At 44.7% G+C, this 23,212-nt stretch overlaps 1 protein-coding gene across 4 annotated transcripts in view; it reads left to right on the plus strand.

The window, feature by feature from the left end:
* The window catches only part of Nedd4l (NEDD4 like E3 ubiquitin protein ligase), a 338,079-nt gene that overhangs the window by 187,829 nt on the left and 127,038 nt on the right, over positions 1-23,212 (plus strand). For all 4 annotated transcript variants that reach the window (XM_059246793.1, XM_059246794.1, XM_059246796.1 and 1 more), the window contains 3 exons: positions 9,160-9,241; positions 12,051-12,089; positions 14,388-14,441. In XM_059246793.1, coding sequence (XP_059102776.1) covers positions 9,160-9,241; positions 12,051-12,089; positions 14,388-14,441 — 175 coding nt within the window. The remainder of the gene's footprint in view (positions 1-9,159; positions 9,242-12,050; positions 12,090-14,387; positions 14,442-23,212) is intronic.

The raw sequence follows: 23,212 nt of genomic DNA on the forward strand, positions 1-23,212 counted from the left end.
TTGTGAGCTGTCTGACTTGAGTACTGAGAGCCAAACTCAGTCGTCTGGAAGAAGAGCAAATACCATTAGCCATTGAGCTATCTCTCCAGCCCTTCCCCCCACCCCGTCCGCCGCTCCCACCCCACCCCACCCACCACACACACACACACACACACACACACACACACACACACACACACAGTGTTTTAACTTTAAGTTTTATAGTTGCTGCCATGTAGGCGAAGGCACCACATGCAGCTTGACCATACGTTGGTATTCCTGGGTAGTGGCAACTTAGAAGATAGCGCAGCAAGGTAACACTCTTTATGGAGTTGGATGCGTTTCTACAGTAGAGTTGTGTTTCCTTCTGCAGTGGTGATAATAGGGCGTGTTTTAGCCTTGAAGCCAAGAACAAGTGACTGTCCACCTCTTTCCTGGTGTAATTCTAATGGCCATATACAGTATTTTGTGAACGCATGTGTATGTAGCACATTGTTAAGTGTGTGTTTATTTGCATGGTTTATAATTGTCTCCAGCGTATTTTAAATCTTTTTCCGTGTGTTTTCTTTGTTTTAAAGATTGACTTACTTTTATTTTACATGCATGGGTATTTTGCCTCCATCTGTGTCTGTGTACCTTGTGTGTGCAGTGCTCACAGAAGCCTGAAGAGGGCGTCAGATCCTCTGGAACTGGAGTTACAGATGGTTGTGAGCATGCTGGAAAAGTGAACCCAAGTCTTCTACAAGAGCAGCAAATGCTCTTGACTGCTGAACCATGTGTCCAGCCCCTTAGGGCTGTTTTTAATCTTTGGCTTTCTTGGGTAGCACTGTGGGAGATGGCACCTCACACTCAGATATACACTGGGCAAAATTTGGGTTTGGAAAGGAGAATGAAGTTCAGCATCTGGCCTCATATTTCTTCTCTTCATCTATGAATTAGGCATGCTAGAATCATGTTTTTTGAAATTGTGAGGATTAGTGATGGTGTAGGCCTGTGCATACTCGTGTATGTGTGTGTGCACGCGCGTGCACACGCACACGTGCATGTGTTTAAAACTACTGTTTATAACTTTTTCCTGAAGACTCAGTATGCATGTGTGTGCTTGTATGTGTGTATCTTGCTCATCTGGCTTCTCCCAGGAAGGGGACAGTGTCTGCTTTTGTTTACCTCTGTCTCCTTTTCTCCACTGTGGTATCCACCACAGGCCCTTTGCATGTGCTGAACACTCAGTGTCTCTTTGGAATAATTTCCAAAAACAGCTAAGTTTTTGTCTTTGCTGAGGGCCTCATGATTAGTTGTCTCTCTCTAGCTCCATTCATGTGTTAAAAAACATTCTTAAATAACAACAATAAAAAGAAATTCTACACGTAGGAGAAATACCTGACATGGTGAGTAGCTTCTGGTAGAGGCGGCTACACAGTCCCCATTTCGTTTGACAGCAGGAATCAGTAGCTCACAGGTGCAGCTTTCTCGTTCAGCTGCTTTCCTGGACAGTGTTGACCTTGCAGAGGATGAGCAGATATTGGTCTTGATCGAGTTCCCCCCTAACAAGCACTCCTAACACTGATATGCTCGTGAGCCACCTCATCTCCTGACAGTTGGAACGAGAGGGGTCTGTACATTTGATAGACTGCCGCATGTGCAGGGGCCTCTGGCTCTCAGGAGTTTTCATGACCCAGGTTCGGGACCCCCAAGTGACTTACTGTAGATGGCAAGATTGGTGATAGGGAGGGAGGCAAGTCACAACCAGGGGTTTCAGGACAGTGACTAGGAAGGGTCTGGAATGCACTCAGTCACTACTTGCTCCAAACAACAAAATTGTACCCAGAGTTTTATTTTGGTATTTTGAGGGCAGCTTCACATTTTATGCCCAAGGCATAAAGTTTTGATATCCCTTTACATCTGCTTAGAAACAGTATAGGAATGACTGTAATCTAACCCACTCCTCTCATATTTGTTAAAATCGTGTGTAAGAGTCACGTACTGCCAGTGTTGGTGGCAAGAGGCAAATTTCAATACATACTTCACCTCTGTTTGCTCAGTCCCAAGGACTGGCATGTGGACAGCATTCTTTCAGAGTCCCTCGTGGTGTGTGTTGAAGGAGGCTGTTTTCTAAGTTTAAAGGAAGTGTGAGGACTGCCTGGGTTAGGGAGGACTCAGGTCACTGTTAGGGAGGACTCAGGTCACTGTTAGGGAGGTCTCAGGTCACTGTTAGGGAGGTCTCAGGTCACTGTTAGGGAGGACTCAGGTCACTGTTAGGGAGGTCTCAGGTCACTGTTAGGGAGGACTCAGGTCACTGTTAGGGAGGACTCAGGTCACTGGAGCGTGCCCTACCTGAGCCATATGTACAACTGCACGTGGCATTTTCATGACATTTTCTGCACATGTAAAAGTGACAGGCACTTTCTCACAACAGTAAATTTAGGAAAACAACAAAAACAACCAGAAAGAGAGAAAGAAATACTATAAACCACATGCCTAGTATCTAAAGTGAATGATTATTAACATTCTTGTTAGTTTTTTTCTCAATTACTTATATGATTTTTTTAAATTAGGCACGTTTTTAGATCATGCTTAATCCTTAATGTTATGTTTTCTCTCATTTTAAAGTATCTTTGAAAATATGGTTCTAATTGCTTATAATATTCTGGTTTCATGATTATAACAATTTATTTAATCACTTCCCTAACTGGGTGGAATGTGCTTCTGATATTTTCTTATTCTGTATGAAGCTATAATGAGCATCTGGGGTATATATTTGTTGATATCTCGGTGCCTTTGGGATCGGTCACCAGGGGTAGCTTTGAATCCAAGGGCGTCGGCTCTTTGAATGCTCTTGGTACTTCTGCCATGCTCGGCTCCAGGAAACTTGCAATAAATGGTCTTTCTGGTAGCAGAGCATTAAAATGTTTCTATCTAAAAGCGTGTTAGCTTTCTTCAGGCTTACACGACTTGTTATAAAAATGTGTGCGTTTTGTTTATTGTCACGCTTTCTAGGTATTTTCCCTTACTCCGAAGTGTTTTCTAAGTGTGATTTCCTTATTGAGGCTCTAAGTAAGTGTGTAACATGGATGGGAAACACGGGAAAGAACGAGAAAGGGGCTTTTCAGTGACACCATCTGGGATGGCTAAGTCCTGATGTGCCAGGGAGTAAAAATAAACGTGACACATGGCACCGTGGAGCCTACTGTAGTCATAGCACTCTGTGCTTTGTTAGGAGGGGACAAAGTTGTGCCCTTCTTACAGGTGTCCACGGTGGCATCCAGAACCTTCATTTCCCAGGGAGGAATGATAACTTCCTTCAAGTTACGGATCATTTTCAGGGTCCCGATACTCAAACATGATGGGAGAAACCCCTTCCTAGCTGGCAGGCAAGGTGGTAACTTGGAACCCTGTCTTCCACTCTGGATGTAATTTGTCTTGAACATGTGGCCCATTAAACATGTCAGCCTCTGCCTGCCCTGCCCAGCCCCCCTGGGAAATATGTGGTTCTCGGTAAGGATTATTTATTCTGATAAAAATGAGTTAATAGCAGGTGGGAAAGAATGCAACTCGCTGTGAGTGGAGCTGTCGAGTAATACCCTACCAGCGACGTGCCATGACTAAATGTCCTTGTTCAGAGAGTGTCCTGGAAGATTGAGCAACAGGGTAAACCCAGGCAGGCCAAGATTCAGTTCTCCGTGAGGAGTGATCTCATAAACAGGGTCTTTGCCTCTGGTGACTGGGAGCGAAGATGAGATCCCAAGAAAGATTTACATCTCTTAATTATTTAAATCCAGTCGAGGTCTGGGCAGATCCGAAGGCCCTCTCCTTGATGTAATCAACACATAGGCCCGAGAGCTGGTCTCTTAGTGCTGAGGCTTAGAATTCCGTGTTGAACTTGAGAGAGATGTCTGTTGAAAAGCCCTTCTTCAGGAAGTCTTGACAAAATCGGAATAGACCGTGAACGAGGTCTTTGATGTGCCTTCTCGTGAGTGAACAGAAGTCCTTTTTGGTGACATCTGGTGGTTCCTGGTGGCTCTGTTTTCCATCTCAGCATCCCTGTTGGCTCATCATTGGTTTTCTGTAGCTCCTTGTGTGTCTCACGCCTGTAAGGTAAAGTGATTTTACCCTCCTGATTTTTGCCTCAGGTGTCTTCTCTTGTACACAGATGAAATCAGCAAACGGCTTTGAGCCACTCAGCTGTTCACTTCTTGACCTTGTATATTATCTCGGCAAAATAAGGAAGCACCTAACATCCTTCTAGGTGGTACATTTTGTTGTCTTCCCAACCTAAACATTTGGCTTTAGGGTTCAGTCTGAAATTTCAGGCGTCTTAAAATTGCACTAAATCATTGGGGTTCTCTGGTAACAGTCCTGGCTTTCCTTATTTGACATTTCCTAACAAACTTACCACAGCGGCATCCCTGTGGGACAGGGAGCAGAAAGTACCCCTGTAACTAGAACTTACGCATTCCAGGCTGACCTCGAACTTGCTATGTAGGCAAGAATGATCTTGAACTTCTGGTTCTCTTGCCTCCATGCTCTTGACTGCTTGGTAAGATCACAGATGTGCGCTACCACACCCAGTTTATGCAGGGTTGGGGATCAAATGGAGGGCTTTGTGCACACTAGACAAGCATTCTACCGTCGGAGCTCGTCCCTACCTCCTTCCTTCCTTCTGACCTTTGAGACCTCTCTGTTGAGACCATTCTCACTCTAGGTGGTGAAGCCTCTCCAGTACCTCCTGCCTTACACCTTGTCAAAGACCTGCTCACAGATGCGTGTTAAGCAACCTCCCTGTGAAGATGGTGATGCGGCTACACACGTTCATTGGGCGCTCGTATTGGTCAAGCACTGTTCTCATCTCAGTCTTCCCAGCAGCTTCCTTATAAAGTACTGCTGTAATCCCTAGTGCATACATGGTAGGATTAGGGTACAGAGAAGTTCCCAGAGTTTCTCAGGATTATCCAGCAACAGTAGGGGGGCCAAGGTTGAAGCCCCAGAAGGGATGCCTGCCTCTTCACAGTGTGAATCCACATTGTCTGCTGTCTGTGAGCTCTTCAGATTGCAGCCAAGCCAGGCCTTTGAAAAACCCAACCCCGCAGCTCAGACCCATCACCAGCCTTTGCCTTAGATCCTTCTGCCTGGAATCCCTTCCCCCTTATCTTGGCCTGTACCCCTTCAGCTTCCTCTCTGGCAATGGTGCACAGTTGAGTGCATGCATGGTTATCTCCTGGGACAATCAGTCAATGGAGACTCACAGTTCTAAGGTGAAGCAAGGCTCCCAGATTCTAAGTGACCTTGTCTTATATGAGGTCAGAGACAAGAACCTGGGTTCTTGGCCAACTAACTTGATCATAGTCATCATTTTATTTCTCTTTGCTCCAAGCAGGTGGAGCAGAGACAGGGCCTTCTGTATCTGAGGTTTATCTCCCCATGTGGCATGGAATATGGGAATATGCACATAGTGACTAGGAGGTGGTTTGAAGCCTAGTACCAATTTGTTGGCTCCTTAGAAGGGGCTAAAAAGGAGGAAGAGTATAGTTTGCCTTTTGTCAATGAAATAGAAAGCTTTCCCGGGGGAAGGAACATCTAGTCAGATCAGCCCACTTTGTTTCAAAGATTTGTAGAATATTACTCCTCTTCCAGTTCACAGGGGCCTGCAAGGCTCGAGCTGCTTACAGAGTTTTATTGCTAACCCTGAGCTGTACTAAGATCAGACACCAGAGCAGTAACTAGGAACCAGGAATGGGTTGTTTTGAATATGATGGCTAGCCTGAGCATCTCACCCAGGTGCCCGTGGGTATGAATAACAAGGAAGCATGGAATACCTGTCGAGCTGTGGTTGGCACACCCAGTTCAAACTATGTGGCAGATCAGCATCAACTCAGTCAACAATCAGCACATGTGGGAAATAGAAGCAGCTAGTGAGCCCCAAATGTCTCCTAAGAGAGCAAGGAAAAGAAGTATTTACAGCAGCCATTGTGTTGGGGCTTATGTACTGTTGGGCACTGTACTGACTCTCAGTGATGTTCTGTGGTTTCTCGATAACCCTGTGAGGTAGGAATTGTCATCCCACCTCATTCATGAGTAGCCCCCAGTTGAGTGTGGCTAAGACCCAGCAGAAAGGGAAGGGATACACCAGAGCCATATAGACCAGATACTGTTTTCCTAGTCTTGGAATTGCACCACACTCACCTTTAGCCTGCTCCAGCCCTTTGGCCTTTGCCTCTTTTGAGGCTGAATTGTGCACCTGGAAGTTCCTTGGTCAATATTTCATAGGGTCTATTATACCTTGAGCACTCTAGTCAGTAGTGTGCAGGCATACTTTCCTTCCTCGTGACAGCTGGAAGACACTGTCCCATCATCAGAGACCTCACCCACAAAGCCAAACTGGGTGTGTCATTTATAAGTTATTCAGGGGCTATGCCCCGAGGTAAATCAATCACCGGGGGAAGAATATGGATGTTCTATTAAGGTGAGGCTTAGCTACTTGCTGGTTGTAGTTACATAGTAGCCAGCAATTCTGATAGCAGCAGGACATAAAAATCTAAAAAACACAGCAGAGTATATGGTATTCTGTGTAATTCCAGGGTTACGTGTGAGAGATTACACTCTTATATGCTACACCAGAAGCCTGTTCTCAAGATTGAAATCAGACATCAGGGGCTTTCAAAGCAGTAGATTGGTAGCTTGAAAAGAAAGGAAATCAAGTCTACTACTGGAAAATGCTCTTTTGTTTTGTTTTGTTTTGTTTTGTTTTTGGTTTTGGTTTTTTTGTTTGTTTGTTTGTTTGTTTTTTTTATTGAGACAGGGTTTCTCTGTGTAGCTTTGCGCCTTTCCTGGATCTCACTCTGTAGCCCAGGCTGGCCTTGAACTCACAGAGATCCGCCTGCCTCTGCCTCCCGAGTGCTGGGATTAAAGGCGTGCGTCACCACCGCCCGGCCGGAAAATGCTCTTTTTAAATACCACTTAGAACATTGGTTTTCCCAGCATGGTTCCTGCATCAAGTGCCTCTGCATCTTGGGAATTTTCTAGAAATGTAACTTCTGGAGTCTTCCCTTAGGCTATCTGAGTTTGGTTTGGGCCATGGGGCCCAGCAATCTATATTTTAACAACCCTCTCCTCTCAGAGAGTTGGATAGGCTAAAGCCAACGAGCATTACTGACCAGAAAGGCAAATTTGGCCCACGCCTCAGACCAGAGACCTCCAAGAGAAGGTGTTCTTGGGGCCCTGTGCATGTGGTAGGTGATGGCTCTTGGTGGCTGTTTTTCTGAAGCTATGTCCTGCTAAGAAGTGGATTTATCTAGTTAAATGTTCCTTCCACAAGGCAAGCTTTATATTTTATGAACAAAGATAAGGTTAATGAGTATCTTTTTCTGTATACTGATATCCTACAGACCTTTGATTTTGTGTGTGTTGGGAGTTGGGGGAGGATGTATGTGTAGATGGGTGTGCAGGTTTGTGGATGCAGTTATCCCCTTTGGATGTGTATAGAGACCAGAGGACCACATGGCCTTCCTCAGTTGGTTCTTGGTTTTTATTAGTAGTATTATGATATAATACTGTTAATAGTATTAATAATATGTATCATTATTATGAGGAAGAGGATGATGATGATGACGACGATGATTTGGTTAAGCTGGCTGGCCAGTGAGCTGGGAAAGGCCCGTCTCTGCCATCCAGATGTGCCTCCATCCTCAACTTTTATTTGGGCGCTGGAGATCCGAACTCAGGTCCTCACACTTGCAGAGCAAGGGCTTTCTCCACCGAAGCGTCTCCCAGCCCCATGTTTGGTGTGTTGGGTCTCGACTACAATCTTTTTGCTGCTAGTCTTTTATGAAGGGTTCATGACACATACTTAATGAGGATACCAAATAGGAACTAATGTACTCTTAGCATCTCGAAGTATTTTCTGTAATCTTGGGGAATGCTCTGGAAGTTGTAAAATTGTTGTTGGGATGACTCTGTTGTGTGTATTTTGGGGGGGTTGTCTTTCTAAGACAGGGTCTCTCCATTCTCAGGCCTCCGACTTCTTATAAATTCTAAGGTTTTGTTAGTATGCCACTCTGGCCAGCTGAATAACATCTCTCTCAAATTGGCTTGAAACTGGCACAATAGAGTGATAGAAATAAATTAGCAGATATAGAAAATTAAATAAGCAAACCGGGAAGGTGAATATATAAGAGAATGTCTGAGAACGTCTGTGTCTTCTGGGCTCTGGAGAGGAACAGATAAGAAATACCTCCATACAGGTCATCTTTTTCCACGTTGCGTGTGCATGTGCGTGTGTTGTGTGTGTGGGGGGGGATGCTTGTGGTGATCAAAAGATAACTTCGTAGAGTCATCTCTCTCCTTCCACCCTTCTGTGGGTACCAGGGATTGAACTCAGGCCCTTATACTCACACAGCAGGGACTTTACCTGCTGAGCCATCTGACTGTTCCCACCCCAGTTTTTCAAGAATGAAAACTTGACTAGTTTTGAGCATTTGGGTTAGAAACACTAGAGAATCTGAGTAGATTGGCACTCTGAATAGATTGTCTGCAGTAGGTACACTTTTTAATACATTCCTGCTGGCAGATGCCAGCTTCTCAAGGTAAAGACTGTGTAGGATATACAAGGACTTATAGTCAGGAAAATGAAATTTTCATTTAGATTTTTTTTTCAAGTATCTACCTTTGGATGACATTGAATTTTTAGGCATCCATGTTTAGTGTTGAAGTGTTGGTTGATTTTTATCTGTCACGGTTTAGGTGAATAATCATTGTTTTACCTCCACTAGGAGAAAAATATTTTACCTGCATGACAGAAATGAGAATATGAATTCGGTTTTTTATTTGTGGAAACAAATAAAATAATAATCTCTCTGAAAATATTAATAATATGATTACATTAATCCGAATAATCTCTCTGAAAAACTGTCAAAAGTCTGAAAGCAATAACAGCTTTAATTGTTTTGGGTTGATGATTGGAAAGATCACCTTTAAAGTTAAAACGCTGGTTTCTTTGTGTGCTATTTAATTTGGGCTCTTTGACAGGACCATTTATCAAAATATGCTGCTTGGTATATGGACGTACACATGAGCTGGGGTGTTGCCCGGTGTTTGCATTCTCACTCCATTTTGCAGCTTTTGTTTGCTTGCTTGTTCTTAATGAAGAAGCTATAGTACCACTAAATCTGAGCTATTGCCTTGCAGTGACCCGTACGTGAAGCTGTCCTTGTATGTAGCGGATGAGAATAGAGAACTTGCTTTGGTTCAGACAAAGACAATTAAAAAGGTAGGTTCAAACTTTCATGAAATTCAGATAAGTCATCATTTAACCCAATTACCTTTTATAAAGTTTATGTTTTAAGAATAAGATAGCAGTATTTTTATTTTAAGTGTCTCTTATTACATCTAAAAATTGCCCATAGTCCAAAAACTTTTCCGTGTTTTACCTGAGTTATCTGTATGAAGTTGTTTTTTTTTCCCCCCCTTACAACACATACAACCAAACAAATAAATTATTCTGGTTAACTTAATGCTTTTCATAAAGAAATTTAAGCTGTAGTTTAAAGTTCATTTAATGAAATGGATGGTGGACTTGGCAGGTGAAGGGGAATGGTTTGACTTGTAGAGTAACTGGTACCTGAGGAAGCAAAATGCTTAGTGCCATGAAAATACACGGGATGTAATAGTAATAAAGTTATACATGTGTCCATGTGTCTTTTCCTGTTGTATGTGTGTGTTGTGCATGTTCATGTAGAAGGAGAAATAAACATTTATGTGTGGAGGCCAGAGGCGAAACTCAAGTGTCTTCCTTAACCATTCTTCCCCTGTTTTTTGAGGCAGGGTCTGTCACTAAATCCAGAACTTGGTGGCTTGAGTAGATGTGCAGGCCAGTGAGCCCCAGGATCCCCTGTCCCCTGCCTCTGGCATGACACATGCTGAGAACTGCTCCATCCACTGTTTACATGGGTGCTGGGACTCAGCCCTTCATGCTCTTACAGCAAGTTTCTTACTGACTGATCCATCTCAGCCCCACAATAAAAATGTCTAAATTCACTCACCCCTATGTCTGTCTCTGCCTCTGCGTCTGTCTCTGTCTCTGTCTCTCTCTCTCTCTCTCTCTCTCTCTCTCTCTCTCTCTCTCTCTATACACACACACACACACACACACACATATACATATATATCTATATACACACACACATATATATACACACATACATACATACATACATACATACACACACACACACATTATATATATATAAAAGTTCTTGGGTGGGGTTTGGGGCTGTGTTAAAGTTGCATGTTTTCTACCAAGAATGCTAATTTGTGTTTTAGAGTTCACACACACACACACACACACACACACACACACACACACAGTGTCTGAGTCTGTTAGATAGTCTGATCACTTTGCAGAATGTTTTCTGATTCCATGCTTGCTTCAAAAAGATTGCAGCCTTCCTGCTGCTATGGAGACGCTTCGGATGTATGGCACCATCAGGTCTTTTTGTGTAGGAAACAGTAATGCAGTGTCCTTCACCTGGCATTGAAACCAGCAGTGAAATCTGTTTGCAAACAGAAGGCAGTGTAGAGATTAGTGGGAGGCTGCCGCTGAGCACGGAGGCCATTGTTCCCAGTGTTAGGAACTGGCACTTGTTCCCAGGGAAGCTGGGGCACCGCGTCGGAACAGCAATCGGGGGACCTGGTCCCCTGCTGGACTAGAGCCCGAGGAGCACCCATGCTGGTGACCAGGGCATTACCATGTCTTTCATTCGGAGTGGCAGCCCTGCTTCTCTCTCCCTTCGCCAGCTGGAGGGAGTGTCTCCGTTCTGGCAGCCAGCCTCCTGGTTAGTATGTACTGTGCGGTGTTGTGCTGTGCTGTGCCGTGCTGGTGGGGGAGCTCAGGCTTCCTCTACCTGTGTCCCTGCTCCTTTGCTCTGGGGTCTCCTTTTGTCCCTTGCCCGCCTGGCAGCCCCTTCCCCTTCATTCCATGTTCATTCTTCCAGTTTGGGAGGGGAGCGTTCACCACCCCCAATTCCATCTTAGTTCTGTTCATGCCCCAAAGTGCAGTCATTTAGGGTGGGGGTCTCTGGGTTTGGGGCGTGGGGAAAGTGCAGTTTGTTGTTGTTGTTGTGAATCAGGGTCAGTTGACCGTTGGCACGGTGTTGTTTGCATGTGTGGTATACTGTGTTGTCACCATGTGTGGTATACTGTGTTGTCATGGTGTTGTTTGCATGTGTGGTATACTGTGCTAGGATTTCCTCTTTCCCCTGTTAAAAGGTCAATGTGTTGATGACCTAACTTCATTTTCAGAATTTTTTTTAGAGGTTGTTTTTACCTGACTTTTATGCCTGTACAAATGTATGTGTGTGGTGTGTACTATGTGTGTGTGGTGTGTAAGTGTGTATGGGTTCCTTCACAGACAGTGCTTCGTGTTAATTTAAAAGGATGTTTTGTGCGGGCCGAGCACCAAAATTTTGTTGCTGCCGTCCTGCAGGATGTGTCTTTAAGGCAAATGGTCCATGAGTGAAGAAGGTCAAAGGCTATCTTTTAAATGATTGCTTTGGGAAAAAGAAAAAAATTCAGTTGCCTTTGCTTACTACGTATGTGTGTGTGTCTGTCTGTGTGTCTATTAAAATCTCCTCAATATTGTTCTTTATACAAATAGTCTTCAAATGTCAATGTTGAGAGCTTTCAGCCTTTCCTACTTGAACACACACTTGTAGCAGGTAGACGGGAGTCAACAGAGTTTACTTCCTTCTTGACAGAGTAAATCGTTTTGAACATCATTCTCTCAAGGGGATTTTTGTTTTTGTGGCTCTTTGTCAGTAAGTCCCAGCATTTTTTCTTCGGGTAAGCTCGTGTAATTTATGGTTTCATAGTCATGAATCATGAGTTTCATAAATATAGTCCCTCCCCATCCATTTTAGGTTTATAGACTACTCTCAAATAATTGACTAATGTTGCTTTTATTGCCATTTTGAAGATCACTCTTATGAGGAAAATGTTTGCACAAATGTGAAGCTTTTGTATTGTATTAGTAACTGTCGGTTCCAACACAGCTGAAGATCACAGAATAATCTCTCTTCCAGACGCTGAACCCGAAGTGGAACGAGGAATTTTATTTTAGAGTAAGTTTTTCTCATTTTGTAACAATTATTGATATCTAGATTGATAGATCAAAACAGACTTGTGGAAAGAAAACGAGATAGCATTTCAAGTAAGAAATTTCTCTTAAGATAGGAAATCTGTGGAGGTTTCATTTGGAGCTGTAGAGGAGAAATAAAGGTCGTCAAGATACCGTGGTTTTTTTTTTTTTTCACTCAAACTTTTCTTTAAGAAGAAAGTAAGTCTTGGGGTCTGGTTAATTTCAGTTGTGGGTTTGTTTTACAACCTTTGAAAAATAAAATTTGAAGAAAAAGGCAGAAAGACAATGCAGTTGAAAACAATAGTTGGATGATTTCTCTGTGATATGGATTATGAATTGCTCATCCAGAGTAGAGAGATAATTGAAAGGACGCGTTATAAAGTCCCAGTGATGAGGCCAGGGGTAGTTCAGTGGTAGAGCACTTGCCTAGCATTCTAGAGACTCTGCGTTGGATCTCCAGCACTGCCTCCCCACAAAAGACAGAAAATTACCAGTTATGTTCTGGATAGAGGAGAGAGATTTCTAATTCAGAGATCTAATGTATACAATTACTTTCGATACCACCGAGTAGAGGAACATTTCCACAGCCTCCCACACCACCCACACCCCGTTTAGAACAGCTGGATACTGAAGGGGATTCTGTGAATTAATGGAGCCCAATGCTTGCTGGTGTTTGCTAGCAAATATTTGGAAATATTAAGCCCCTCAGCCATTTAACTGGAAGAGAAAAACGAGGCCTTTCCCTTTTAAAAATTGAGAACGTGAGTTGTCTGAACACCTGTGATACTAAAAAAAAGACCCACCTCCAAACTGCTCCAGCTTAGGCCTTCTAATGCTAAGAACCACGTAGCCAGTAGATCCCCTGCACACAGTCCTGGCTTCTTCCTTTCAGCCATGATAGGATTTCTGTGCTGCAAACTTGGATGACCTGCCCTGCATCTGTTTTCTGTTACGTTCAGAGCTGAAATGTGGCTCTGAGGTCTTAACACTTGGTAGATCACATGTTCAGCCTCTACCAGATATATATTAGGTAACTTTGTGGAGGCCTGAAAAGCTGTTGGGGGCTGAGAATCTGGATCTTTATTAACACTCAAATACAGAAAGCAGTTTTCTTGTGAGGCTAAATCGTTTGCATTCCTTCCATTTGAAACACGTATGAATTTTATTATACATAAAACTTTTTCAATAATCAGATCTGTAGGCATATTTCTGTTTCTGTTTTAATCTTTTTGAAAAGATCTTTGTCTTATTCCCTGCACAGTTTCTTACTGAATGCCTAGTATGTGCCTGTTCCTACTGTAGACTCTTGATGCATTTCTGCTGGGTGTGCGACCCTTTGCCGAGCTGATGAACAGCCAGCCATCTGTCTGCCTTCTCTGCTGCAAAGCTGTCTGCAGACACAGGGCCAGGAGCTCTCTGTGCTACAATCAAATATAAGTTCATTCCATGTTCCATTAGGAGCCCACGCCTAGCATTAGTCCCAGCTCACTTGCCTGTCATCACTGTTGACGGCCTTAGAGAACTTGAGGACATCAAACGTTCGCAATCTCCTGGGTCCCTTTTCCCCAAAGTAAGACAGAAAAGTTCTCTCAGGCTGTTCATCCCTGATTGACAGGCCAGAGTGCAAATAGCAACGCCCGGTGCCACATCTGGCAGGATTGGTAGTTAGTCAGTGGCACCTGAGTCCACATGATGAAACACAGGTTAATTGGGTGAGTTTGGATATAGAGAAAGAAAGAAGACAGATTGACGATGGTTAGGGCTGTGACTTTACCCTACCCCAGGGCAAGGCCTGCTGGCTCAGCATCCTGGCTTGTGTGCTCCTGGGCAGATTGCTTCACCCACTGGGTCTCCGTGATTTCTGTGTGAAAATGAAGCAGTCGTTACACCCCATTGGCTTGTTGGAGGATTAAATGAGTCCATATAGTGTTAGCAGTTCAGGAAATCATGGTTGGAGGTGGGCACATGGTATAAAGCTGTTCACATGTTCATCATTACCATCTTTAGGCCAGTGAGCATAACACCTTGATCTACAGATATGAGGGTACCTTTGTAAAAGAGATTGGGGTTCCTTTAACACTGTTAAGAAACAACAATGAAAGTATTGGCTTTTCTGGTATGCCTGGGTATTCGGGGTAGGATAATAGCAGATATGCAGGTCAGTCATTGGTATACAGTAGAGTTCAGTGTGCTAGAAATCATTCTTAATTTTTCCTGTCTCTTAGATCAAATTCAAAATGATACCTGTTGATTTTTGAAATATAGTTTCTGTCCCTTTTAGGTAAATCCATCCAATCACAGGCTCCTGTTTGAAGTATTTGACGAGAACAGATTGGTAAGTCCTTGGTTTTGAGTTTTGCTTTCTTTCTTAAAAACTGAATTTTTCGAGTAGTGCCTTTGAGAGCCTCTGGGTCACTCACAGCAGTGCACATGCCCCCAAAGAAGACTGTTTTTGACTCACTGTTCAAGTTCTCGATTCTGGCAAATATTTGTGTATTACTAGGACAGAAAATGTATTTGGGTATGTATGTATTTTTTATAGTTAATAGTAATAAAAGTCACCTAAGATAGCCTCATCCAAACGCCTTATTATGCTTTGTTTGGGGAACACAAATGCGAGGTGCATCTGTAAGGATGCCATCAATCTTGTAACCAAGCCTCGTGGCTGTTTAAAAATGTCCCTCAGAATACCACAGGGAGTTCACCGACAGCTCTATGGTGATTGTCTCTGGGGAATAAAAATCTAATTAGCAGTGTTAGAGGTAAAGCAAATCTCCTTAGCAGTTCAAATGAAACAGTGGTACCTTCTCAAGAAAAAAATCTTAGAAAGTAATTTCCAAAGACTAGCATAGGGCTGGAAGTGTGGCTCCGTGGCATGTGTGAGGCTCCTTTCCTCATTCTGGAAAATCAACAAATCCATACAGTCAATAAAAACCCACCAGAAGCAAAAGAAGAAATCCCACAGACATGCTTGAAGATAGCTGATGTGACATATTTTTTATACATAGATTTATAATATATATGTAATTGACATCGAATATATAGTGTCTCTGTGGTGGTCAGAGGGCAACTTTGTAGAGCGGGTTTTGTCCTTCCACTTTTACGTAAGTTCCAGGGACACAGGTGACTGAGTTTGCATGGCCAGTGCCTCTATGGGCTGAGACATCTAGCTAGTGCAGTGTTTTGTCTTCCTAAGAAACTAGAATGTTTACATCAAATCCCCATGAACCAAATGTCCCAGCTTTGAGAATGAACATGATCAAGTTATATGTAAGTCTTGAAAGCACCCTCAAAGTGGGAATAACATGCAGGGCACTGTGATTATATTCCTGTTTACTGCCCAGCCTAAAAAGAATGTGTTCATGAACTCATCTTTCCACAGAATTCAATTGAAACTCCACAAATTGTAGAATAGCTTGAGGTTGACAGAAAGTCTCATCAAGAAGATTCTTGAGACAGAGTTATGCACTCCCCGGGTATTAGGGATGAAACAACTCCAGTTCAGAGTCTGCATGTGATTAAATGCCAGTCAGGGGACACACAGGGTCCAACACCTGGTCATCTCAATGTCAGCCTGTGCTGGGGAATAGCCAGAACTTCTGCCCTTAATAAAGGATTGGTGGGTGGATGTAATCTGATGTGCTTGGCTTTAGTCTCCCAAATGGAAAGCTAACAGATTGTGCCTCCCAGACTAACATCTTTCCAGTTACAAATACAGGATCATGGTGGCTTTGTTGAAGTGGAACGTGTCTTTTGGGGAGTGATCTCTAGGGGTACTGAGTAACTCGTGTGTGAGTTGCTCATTGTGCTTCCTGTCCCTCATACTGTCATCTAGCAAGAGCTAGTAACTGAACTAGTGACGGTCATGTAAATAACTTACTGCACAGTAAGTCTGTGCAGGGACAGGGCCTCCACAGACGAACACTTACCTTCTGATATGGGGAGGGAAATTGTTTGAAAATGAAACAATGGTCAAACTTGAGAAGAAAGTACCTCTTAATGCTCTTCTATGAAGAGAAATTTACTGCTTAAAAAGTATTGGATTTCTCATTTGTGTGATCTAAAATAATGACCGTAGTTGAGTGACCTTGCTGTGAGTAAGAAAGATATCTCCAAACCAGAAGGAGGCTTTGAATACAGAGTATTTTCAGCACTGTGAGCAGTCATGTTTTATATGTTAGGCTTCGCCTTGCCCCAGGCTGTCCGCCGTGTGGCTCCTATGCATAGAATGCCAGTGGCGCTGGCGCTGGCTTGTTTTCTTTGTTGGCTGTTAATCCAGCAAAGACAATACGTGACTGGAGTCTTCTTGGAAGTTCTGGCATTGAGCAGACTAGAATCTAGGTCCCACAGAGGTTATTTTTTGCCATTCAAAACTCTGTGCTTTTCCGAAACAAGTTTGTGTGTGTAAACACGGGGTTGACCCACCACACCCTCTGCTCCGGAGCAGTTAAAAAGACATGCTTTGTAGATTTTAAAATAAGTTTTTGTCGCTCTTTACAGCCTGGGATATTCCCCTCCCTTTTTTTTTTTTTTTTAAGTCCCACCTAAATAAATCTCTTTGTTAAGGAACTAGTATTTCTGGATCAGAGGAAAAAGTATATTTAAAATACAGAGAATATTTCCAGGTTCATTATGGATCTCTGACGACAGTTTTTTTTTGGGGGGGGGGGCATTCACTTTTTGTTCTCAGGGTTTTTTTCTGGCTTGTTGCAGACAGCAAGACTCTAGGTTTATGCCCCAACTGTGGTAATCCTGCTGGGTTCTCCCTGGGAAACGGCTCCAGGCGTTTGTTCTGTGTGGTATTGAAGTTAAATTACTACAAAGCCCACATCCCTTCTCTCTCTCTCTCTCTCTCTCTCTCTCTCTCTCTCTCTCTCTCTCTCTCTCTCTCTGTGTGTGTGTGTGTGTGTGTGTGTGTGTGTGTGTGTGTGTGTGTGTGTGTGATGAGAGAGATTGTTTTCTCCAGCTGGGTTGCTTTTTTCCCTGTTAACTGCTGTGTCTGGCACTCATATTGTATGTGACATACACACATCCCCCTCTTTCAATGAAGAATGTTTATAGTAAGTAGCAAGAGCTGGACCCGGCTCACAGCTGGCCGCGCAGTGCTGTGCCCCCAGTGCCTGCGCTTGGCTATTTTGTTACTTGTAGATCATGGTCTAATTATTTCCCATTAAAGGGACACTAATTCCGTAGGGTGTGTAATCGTATTTATAGTACATTTTATTACTTTGCATTCCCTCATGGTAGTGTGGTGATATCATAACAGAAACATAACATTTGATGCCCGAGAAGGTTCGCCCTGCAGCCAAGCTGTATTTCACTTGTTCTTTGGTGTGGTGGGGAGGTGGAGGACATACCTTTTACGTGCTTGTGCCTGATGCAGAGTCCCTGGCATCAGTGAGCGAGAGAGAGACCTGGTGCTCTTGGTAGTTGGGAAAGCATTGCCCTGGGAGTGTGATGGGTCAGATTTACAGCGGCATGGCTGTGAGTGTGTTTGCTGCCTCAGTCAGCTGCCCGAGCTCCCTGCTGGGCCGCCCCTTTCTGACAGAACAGTGGCAGCTGGGAAGGTGCTGTTTCAGGCTCTGGCTGTTCAGAGGGGGGTGAAACAGCAAGAGAGGGGAAACTTCCCTAAGTCCAGAAGCTGGCATTGGAGGGGGAGCAGGCGGTCATGTGTCTCTGGCCATCCTACCCTCTGTCACAGAGTAGATGAGAGCTTTTTGCTCTTATCCAATCATGCCTGGAATGCTGCTTGCCACTTGGGCTATTTCTGCTATCTGTCGCTCTTGGTGCCGCAGTGCTAACGGTTTGGCAGATGGGACACTTTTTCTTGGAGTTGGTGTCTTTGGGTTTTGACTTCTGGCATTGCTGGGCCGGTTGTCGTTCGCCCTCTCCCTCCTGGCCCCCCTGGTCACCATGGCCCATCGGCTTCGGTTTCATTTTGGCTCTGGCCGCAGCAATACGGCCCCCGAGTCTGAGATCCTAGACCAGGAGAGAGAAGAGGACTTTTTCATGGCATTCCACACGCTGCCACGGAGAAGCAGCCCGCACCCCTTCACCCAGAACACAGGGGGAGACAGCGGCCTGCAGGAGGGCGTGGGTGCTCTCAAGCGCAGCTCATCCATGTTCATACCGCAGCTCCTGGCCGGGGTAGACACCAGGCCCACCCGAAGCTCCTCGGTGCAGATCTCCCTGCAGCGCAAGGCCGCAGACGGTGCCACAGACAGCTGCGGGCCACCCGAGGGCCCTGACGACAGGCCCCCGAGTGCCCAGGCTGACCTCGGAGACCAGGCCGCGGCCACAAGGGTCTCCACGCAGATCAGCTCATCGGAGCCCTCTCCAGTGGACACTCCTGGAAGCTCCCCTCCAAGGGCGGCCTGGGACCCGGGGACCCTGATCAACGGCACTTGTGAGCACCGTGGTCAGTGTCTCCGCCTGGCTGAGGATACAGAGGAGGCCACCCCAGGCCTGCGCATCCAGCACAGAGCCTCTAGTGCCGACGTGCGCCAGGTGCGGCTGCTGCCCTTCGGCCCGGATGGCCAGGCAGAACCCAGACGCTGGTCCCTCCAGCATGTTCCGGATGCTTCTGGAAACTCCGGGAAGCGCTGTTTTGTCTTTCAGCTGCAACAGCCCCAGCAAGGTGCCCTGGGGCTGGGCGGTGACTTCAACTTTGGCTTCACGGGCACTAAGGGGGACAGGTTGGTGAGGTATCCACGCATTCGGCTGGAGAGGAGCACATCGTACCCCACCCAACCCCGAGCAGGCCGGGTGAGCCCCACCGAAGATCGAGGGACCCCAGAGACATCGCCTCGGGCCAGTAGGATGGTCCCCGAGATCCGCAGGACAAATTCAGAGAGGTCCCCGCAGAGTCCAGGGTGCATGTTCAAGATCAGACAGGATCAAAATGCAGGGCAGCAGCATTTCCGAATTCTTGTGACTCGGGGCCCTGAAGAAGCTCCCCAGAACCAAGAGGAGACTCCCAAGAGCCCTGGACACCCTGGAGCTGGTGCTCCGGTAAGTCCGCAGGAACACGTGTTTGAGAGGCTCAGAAGGGACCGAGCCAACCCAGAAAGTGCGGTTATTTTGCAGCCCAATCCTCTAATGAGGAAATATCCCTCTCTGTTGGAGTGAGTGGATCCCAGTGTTTTAGTAGTGGCCCATGAAGCTGGTTAGCCTTTCAGAAAATATCTTTTCTGTAGGTCCTTGACGTCAAAAAGCTCCGTCTGTTTTGGAATCCTTAAACACACCCTTTTTAGTTTATTTTCTGAATGAAAGAATTTTAAAAATACATTTCTTCTAAAAAATGTATTTATTAAAATTAGTCTGCTAAAAAACAAGTCAGTGCCTAAATGTGCTGATGTTGGGAGTGATGAAACCTTGCTCGTAAAAACCATCCCTGACAACTGTCAGGTAGAGCCGAAAGGCTGTTGGGAGGGATCTGCATGGAGCCTCTTAGTCAAGTACATACTTGCTTCTTCCTAACGACATCATTAGTCTTCATTATAAAGTTCATTGTTGTTGGTTTTCATGCCATTAGGTAATTCTGATACAAAGTAGTGTCACTTTAGGGGCAGTAGAAGATGTGTTTTGTGGGTACAGGTTGGCAGTGGACCAAGTTAGAGAAAGCCGTGGTGGGGACCTATTTCACAGCAGCGTAATGTAGCACAGCCCACTTGAGTGCCTAAGCCGAGGATGCTGCTATGGGCTAGTGTCGTGTCTCCAGCTGTGGAAACAGACTCCTTAGAGAAGACTCTGGCTACACTGCCTGTGGTTTTTTGCTCACTCCGTGAAGTGTGTACACAGAGACAGCTGCTGACCACCCCGGCCCGTGATAACACTGCAGCTGCGGCTCTTCAAACTTGTCTCAGTCAGGTTTCCTGGTGCTAGCTGTCAATCATTGAGTATTCCTTGTGCTAGCTGTCAATCAATCATTGAGTATTTTCTCAAAGAACAACCTCCTGTTTTTTAAATGGTCCCTCTCCCGGAACTTCATGTGATTGTTAGGTTTAGGGTAGGATGGTGAGATGCCTGTGGGCCTTTTTAGTTGGGGTTTCAGGGTGTCTTTTTAAAGTAGGTCACTGAGTTGGTATCCTAGAAAACTGTGGCCCTTTATTGATTGGTGTTTGGAAGTGTTTCTGGTGATTCAAGCACACTTTATCATTCCTCTATCATTGATTTTTTTTTCACCCCTATAAAGGTATAAACATGTGAAAGGCAAATGATTTTTTTCTCCTCTTTTCTTTATGTCCATCAAGTCTTGTACTTTTTCTTGGTCTGAACGGATACAGTTTCCTCTACTGTGATACAAGTTTTAGTGAGTTTTAACTGTAGTTTGTTTAACCGACCCCCAAAGAATCACCGTTGAAACAGTTTCAAGCTTTATTAGCACAGTTGTATGTTCAGCCAGGTACACCCACCGGTGAGGAGTGCCTTTCCTCAGATTACGGTGGCCACTGGAAACTGCAGTTGTTACAGTGTTTGGGTATTGAGGACAGATGCAGTTACATGACCAAACCCTCAGTCCAGAATTTCTAATAAAGTTTTAGAAGTAATGATAATATATCCTACAGTTATGTAGATTTTAAGAAGGGCTCTTCTAACTTACAAGAACTACGTAGAACCGTGGTTCTCAACTGTGACCCTTTAATGCATTTCCTCATGTTATGGTGACTCTCGGCCATAAGATTATTTTTGTTGCTACTTCATAACTGTAAGTTTGCTACTGTTATGAGTTATCATGTAAATATCTGATAGACAGGAATGACCCTATGAAAGGATCAGTCAACCCCCCGGGGGGTTGTGACCCACAGGTTGAGAACTGATGATGTTGAGGAAGAACATTCTGGAAGAAAGAGCTTGCCTTGGAGACAAAGTGCTTCCTAGAGAATGGTTTTTCATAGACATCTATTTTGGATATGTAAATAATTAGCACATGGTTGGCAAGCCAACGCTTTTCTTTAAGCAAAAGCCTTTTTCCTTAAGAGCAAGGAAGCGAGGAAGCAGGACCTGGTCATGTAATAGAACTGTCTGCCCATTCACCATTTTGTGTGTGTGTCATAAGGATCAAGGGTGTTAGGCTTGGCCAGCAGCTGCCTGGGCCTTATTTATATTGAAGGAAAACATCCACTTGGGCACATCTATAACCTGGCTGCCACTAGCCTCTGTCAGCGTTTCAGATATCTGCTGCTTTAGTCTAAGGACTTTTCATCATTGGTTTAAATGCAAAATTAAGTACAATTGATTACTCAGTCTGGGTGTGAGTGATGTAGAAAACCTTTTGATTTGAAATGCCTTTTGTACAGTGTGTGCCTGCCGAACATCTGGTGTGACCAAATCTAAAAATGTTAACTAGTTAGATACTTAGAAAGGATACAGGGGAATTAATTCTGTATGAGGGTAGACTCTCCCAAGTCAGCCACCATCCATAAAGCAAACTTTTTCTTAAAGGCATCAGCTGTAGTAAGGTAAATGCCTCCAGGGTTTTAGAATTAATTCATCCTCTCGGTCCGAGGCATTCTTAGAAGTCTCTTCATGAATTAGTTACTGTCTCGGATTAGGCTTTTAGTTAATCAGTTTCTTGACTGCATTCGAGTTATCCTGAGAAGGTTGGGCCGTCTTGACTCACACACAACCACCAGAACTGCTATGCTCTTCATTTTCCAAGCCTGAGGAGCCAACTTTCTAGTCTCGTTGATATTATTAAGTGTTCAAGGTCTTCCATGTAATGTGGACCGCTGATAGAGGCTAGTGGAAGCCAGGCTGTAGATGTGCCCAAGTGGATGTTTTCCTTCAATATAAATAAGGCCCAGGCAGCTGCTGGCCAAGCCTAACAACCCTTGATCCCTATGACACACACACAAAATGGTGAATGGGCAGACAATTCCATTTATGCAACATCACCCTAGTTATTTAGAAGGGCAGGGGATTTCTTAATTTCTTGTAAGTTTCGGGTTTTTCCCGCTCAGGTGTATTGATCTCTCTCTGTGAGGTCATACGTGAGAATAACCCAGCACTATATATGACTTGATCTCACCTATTTTCACAGTGTCGTAACAGTTGTGTAGGCAGCACATGGGGCCGACACTGGCTAGTGTCTGTCACCCAAGACAGCTGGTCCTTGGAGTGGCAGCTCATGGTTTTCCACTTCCCAGTTGAAGAATCTTATTCTTATTTTACTAGGGAAGTGTGGTGTGGGGCATAGCCATCCGACTGGGCTTTGTCACCTGGCCTGTGGAGCATGGCTAATCCACTGTTTGAGATGAAGACATGAGATGGCATCGTGTGATGGCATTAACACTACTTGTATTCTGTAGTAATTTAGGTGAATATGGTGAGAATGTACACGCACACACAGCGCGTACTCAGCCTAAAGGCAGTTTTAATGTTCCTTGTGATTCAACCTTCTTGCTGAAAAGTTGGGCGACCACCGTGGAGCTTTTACAGCACTGTCCTCCTAGAGGTAGGAGGCGGCTAGGGCCCTCAGCAAGCACTTGTCTAGCTCTGGGGCCTGAGGTGCTTAGACCCCCCTCTTCAGCATGCTCTGTCATCAGTGAACACATCCAGTACTCCCCAAGCTCCTATAAAGTGTCATTCTTGTTCCTAGTCAAGAGTTAGTAAGGCTATCTGCACAGGAGCTGGACTCGGGGCCCGGGTGGTACCTCTGAGCAGTCAGTTCGTGATGAACAGTGTTGATGGCATATGAGGACATGTCAACCTCGGTGTCTAACCCGATTCTTTTCGGCCATCATCAGGTCTTTCCTAGCCACTTGTACCCCGAGTGGCCCTATAATAATTCAGTTCTTAAAAAGAATTGAGTAAAGGACCTTTAATTCTATTTAATGGATTTTTTGTTTTGTTTTGTTTTTAATCTTGCAAACATTTTGGCTGCAGATTTACTTACTTTGGCCGTGATGTTTTGCTGTGATGGATTTCCAGTGGGGAAGGTCACTCCCACTATGCATAGGCTGAGGCATCTGTGTGAAGGGGTCATTGTGAGACTTTAAAATGAAGGCGCTGCCGGAGACGTGCCTCGGTAGATCCTGCCTCACAGAGGGTGTGCTGGGTTGGTGCAGCTGGATAAGCCTTGAGGCAGTTTCCAGGTCTCTAAAG

The sequence above is a fragment of the Peromyscus eremicus genome, chromosome 19 (assembly GCF_949786415.1).
Source record: "Peromyscus eremicus chromosome 19, PerEre_H2_v1, whole genome shotgun sequence".
Classification (NCBI taxonomy): domain Eukaryota; kingdom Metazoa; phylum Chordata; class Mammalia; order Rodentia; family Cricetidae; genus Peromyscus; species Peromyscus eremicus.